This window comes from Salvia splendens, chromosome 4 (assembly GCF_004379255.2).
Source record: "Salvia splendens isolate huo1 chromosome 4, SspV2, whole genome shotgun sequence".
In the NCBI taxonomy this organism is placed as follows: Eukaryota; Viridiplantae; Streptophyta; class Magnoliopsida; order Lamiales; family Lamiaceae; genus Salvia; species Salvia splendens.
The window spans coordinates 3,769,000-3,773,574 of NC_056035.1; the positions used below are offsets into that span (position 1 = coordinate 3,769,000).

General features: G+C 37.7%; 1 protein-coding gene across 1 annotated transcript; it reads left to right on the forward strand.

Annotated features, from left to right (window-relative positions):
• The first annotated feature begins 762 nt into the window (after positions 1–762).
• LOC121800060 (transcription factor bHLH168-like) lies at positions 763–1,871 on the forward strand. Its single transcript, XM_042199618.1, has 3 exons — positions 763–981; positions 1,097–1,420; positions 1,579–1,871. Exons 1-3 carry the CDS (start codon positions 847–849, stop codon positions 1,666–1,668), a joined length of 549 nt encoding a protein of 182 aa, XP_042055552.1. The 5' UTR covers positions 763–846; the 3' UTR covers positions 1,669–1,871.
• The last annotated feature ends 2,704 nt before the right edge of the window (positions 1,872–4,575 follow it).

Consider the following 4,575-nt stretch of genomic DNA (forward strand, 5'->3'; position numbering starts at 1 on the left):
GGCTAAAATTGGATTTTCGGGGCAAAGAAGTAGTACTCCTACTAGATTGCAAACCTGAATTTATTGTCGTAATTTATAACTGGACGAAACATATTGTCAGCTAGGAAACAAAACTCGCATTTAATTTTGCACGAAAAAAATATTCAACTGTTCACATCACATGCATTTGTTGGAGGTCTTGATCAATCGCAATTAGTATTTTTAAGAAATTCGTAATTAAATTACTTAGATAAATTAACTTCTGAATTTTCCATTACAAACCAGTTATTCCAAGATACTTATGATTAATATGCAAAATAATTCATTCATATTACCACTATCTACCTTACCAATCTTGATTTGTTTCACTTTTGGTTATATATTTATTTATTGTACGTAGTTCTTATCATATTTTTTTCCTTCAATTTAAAACTACACGCCCTTTAAGATTTTATAGTTATTGTATAATCCAAAATAACCACAAATTTGAAGCTACACGTGGGAAAAGTTGTAAATTAACGTCACCAAGAAACCAACACGCTTGCGTAATTTTCGACAACATCCGAAAATCCAACATGAATTGATACCCACGTTTGTTTCCATACATGTATGAAGACGAGTGTATAAATTGCGGCTACAAATTCAACTTTAAAGTCCAATCATAGAGTACCATTTGGCCCTACCCCTACTCCTCTTTGAAATAGTATTTGGTTACGTCGAAATCTCATTCAAAAGAATATGCTCTCTCTCTATCAAGTAGTACTATATAAGTATGATATATCCACAAACGAGTCTTGATACTTTGAAATTGTTGATGTCTTTCTCATAAACAACTCATTTCCTTGCCCCTTTCATCCAAGATTTGAAATGAAGCGGAGCGAGACGACTTCCAAGGCCAAACTTGAGAGAAAAACCATCGAAAAGAATCGAAGGATTCGAATGAAAGCCCTCGGTTTCAAGCTTGCTTCCGCCATTCCTGATCACCATCTCACCCAACCAAAGGTATGTATGAATACATATTTACATACATGCCTAATTAATGTCTTTCAAGTTTGATAGATTTACAAAAGTTTGTAGTATTATACTAATAATTAATTAGGGTCTTAAATTTGTATAGGAATTCTTGTCACAACTAGATCAGATAGATGAAGCAGCTGCTTACATCAAGATTTTGAGAGAGAGAATTGAAGCACTCAATGGAAGAAAGGCACAGCTCATGAAATCCGGCAACATTGCCAAAGCTGCTGGCGAATCGGAGACGTTGCCAATTCTTACTGTGAAAGAGTTAGGGTTTGGTGTGGAGGTGATGCTGATTAGTGGACTCAACAAGAATTTCTCGCTAGGTCAATTGATCAGCATCATTGAACAGGAAGCTGCTGAAGTTGTCACTGTTAACATCTCTCGTGCCGGCGACAACATTGTCCACACTCTTCATGCTCAGGTGATTGCTAATCCAAGGGTCCGTTCGATACTTGAAAATGAAGTTAAAAACGGGTTTATGTAGCTTGTCTTAGTATCAAATACTCCTATATATTATATGTAACTATGATATTTTGATTATGTGATTCAAAGTCTTATTGTATTGTTGTTTTATGGCAGGTTAAGATTTCTAGGGTTGGCGTGGACACTTTGAACATAGGTAACAGGATTCACGAGATGATTTCAACAAACTCGTTAAATTTCTCGTAGGAAAGGAAGATTGAGAATCGAAGAAGGCCGGCCCTATATCGATCTCTTCGAGCTTCCTCTATTAATTAAATTAATTATACTATATGTTTAGTACATTTACCTTGGGTCTAATATTTCCAAATATTCATAACAGCTTGTTATATATCCGTATTGTATAATAAGTAGTACTACCATTTTATTTCCATTTTAGTTCTTGTAATATTTATAATTACAATTAAAGTGATAATTTGGCTCGGATGTTGTTGCTTTGGATAATTATGCATTTGGTTAGGAGAATACAAATTACTATGCTCATATATATAGAAAAATATACTGTACGTACTACATGAAATTTAGATTATTGCACATGGAATAACAATATTTATTCAATTAAATTTTACATATAAGAAACAAAACAAGGAGTACCGTTTATGGTGAAGATTCAAGAGTAGATTATATTGCCATGGAGTAGATTCTGTGTTGTCTTTCATTTTATAATTTGAAAATATATCTGTCATTCAGATTTTGGAACATCAACATCATAATAGAATTTTACGCAACATTAATTATTTCAAGGAATAGGTAGGAGTACAATTTTGGACATAAAGTGAGAGTGTGAGTTTAATTCAAGAGTAAACTAGATTTTTACAAAGTGATTATGTATCTAATTAACTGTTTTAAATCACGAACGACTCAGTGTTCCTACTCATATAATTATATTCAGATTTTGTGCTAGGTCCGATTAATGGGTCTGTTATTATAATACGTAAACACTAGAAGTAAAGAAGTCTCTAATCGATCAGTTGATTAATGATAAAATTATATTAAAAACACAGATAATTAAGAGTGAAATTTTATTGTTTCAAGATATATAAATTAATTAATAACGAAATACACCAGGAACTCAAATCGTTGCCTCTTAAAGAAGAATTCAGTCATATATGGAACGAAATAAAACTTAAAAACTTTATAAATATTCCACCATACATATGGGTTGCTAATGAAACCTTAAGGCCATCCGTAACGCGGTCTTTTATTCGTCTCTTAACCGTCTCATCTCTTAACTATTCATGAGCTCCACTGTACTTTTCACTTCATCTCTTAACTAAGAGACAATACCTGCAACCCTCTATCTCTTATTCGTCTCTTAACCATCTCATCCCTTAACTATTTATTCAATTTCATTTTTTATTTTTATTTCCAAAAAATTCAATTAATAAAAACACACTTCATTAAATAAAATAAAATTACAACTTCAAATTCTAAAAAAATTAAAAAAACATAATTGAAAATCCTAAAAAAATGAAAAATACATAATTTAATTTCTTTCGCGCACTCTCTCTAAATTCAAAATCTCAAAGCTCAAAGAAGCAGAAGAAAAATCATGTGCGTCTACCGGTTGCCAAATTTTGTCCAAATGTGCTCCATTAGATCATCTTGGAGTTGGGCGTGGGCGGTAGAATCATGTGTCCTTGCCCGAATAGACAACCGATCTTGCATAGACAAATGCACTCCACTGCGAGGCGGACTACTTGCGGTAGAGCTTCCGGGGTTTCAGGGTCGAACCAATTTCTCGCCTCAGGGCCTTCGTCGGCGACAATCATGTTGTGCAAGATTATGCACGTATACATGATGTCGACCATATTCTCCATAAGCCATGTACGAGCCGGGGCTTTAATAATGTTAAAGCGCGCTTGGAGAACCCCGAACGCCCTCTCCACATCCTTGCGAGCAGCCTCTTGCTTCTGCGCAAAAAGAGTCTATTTTTCGTTCACCGGCCTATTGAACGTCTTCACGAAGGTTGGCCACTTCGGATAGACGTCGTCGCCAAGATAGTACCCCATTTTATACCGCCGGTTGTTAGCGATAAAGTTGATGGCCAGCGCTTTACCATCCAAAACTTCGGCGAAAAGGTCGGATTGGTTGAGCACGTTGACGTCGTTGTTCGATCCGGGGACCCCGAAATACGCACGCCAAATCCATAGCCGCTAGTCGACAACGGCCTCGAGTATAAAGGTGGGGTGGGTGCCTTTGTGGCCGCTCGTGTATGACCCCCTCCACGCCACAGGGCAATTCTTCCATTGCCAATGCATGCAATCGACACTAACAAGCATCCCGGGGAATCCGTGCACTTCTTCGTGAAGGTGGTACAGAAACTGACAATCTGTCGTGCTTGGCTTCCAGAGAAATTCGTCGGTGAAGGCTGCCCGGACGCCTTTGTAGAAGTTCATCAAGCACATTCTCTAGTGCTTTCTCCAATGTGGAGGTATTCGTCGAACAAATCCGCCGTTTGTCCAGTAGCAAGCTGACGGATTGCTGCAGTACATTTCTGCAGCGTCGTGTGGCTGGGACAGTCGACAGCGTCGAACCCTTCTTGGAAGAACTCTTCCCGGGCTGCCAATGTATTTGCGATGTGCAGAAATAGCGGTTTCCGCATGCGAAAATGGCGACGGAAGTAGGTCTCTCCCCATACCGGGTTATCACAGAAGTAGTCGCGTACTAAACTTGCGGCGGCTTCCTCCCGGTTACGATGGATGTAAGTTCGGGATCGTCGTTGGGGCGGCGTGGCTTCCTCCGCCTCCACCTCCGATCTTCTTCAAGCGATTCTTCCATTATTCGGCGCATTTGCTCAAATGGATCCACGAATTGATTAAATTTGGAAGAAGAACAAAAGAGATGATTTGAGATGAAAATTGGAGAGGAAAGAGAGATGATTTGAGAAGAATAGATGTGTGTTTGTGTGTGTGAAAGATGAGTATTTATAGAATAAAAAAAGGAAAAAAAATTAAATGACTGTTGAATGGTCATATTATCGTTTTTAATTTTTTTTTATTAAATTCGAATTTTTTTATAAAAAAATGATTTATTGCGTCAGCCTGACGAAGCCCACTCGCGGGCCGGCGAGTGGGCGTCACGCGTGGCGCCAGC

Excerpts from the sequence above, each read along its gene's own strand:
- LOC121800060 (XM_042199618.1), top strand. The coding sequence starts at position 847 with ATGAAGCGGAGCGAGACGACTTCCAAGGCCAAACTTGAGAGAAAAACC. Across the intron at positions 982-1,096 it reads ACCATCTCACCCAACCAAAG|GAATTCTTGTCACAACTAGA; the intron begins GTATGTATGAAT and ends AAATTTGTATAG. Across the intron at positions 1,421-1,578 it reads TCCACACTCTTCATGCTCAG|GTTAAGATTTCTAGGGTTGG; the intron begins GTGATTGCTAAT and ends GTTTTATGGCAG.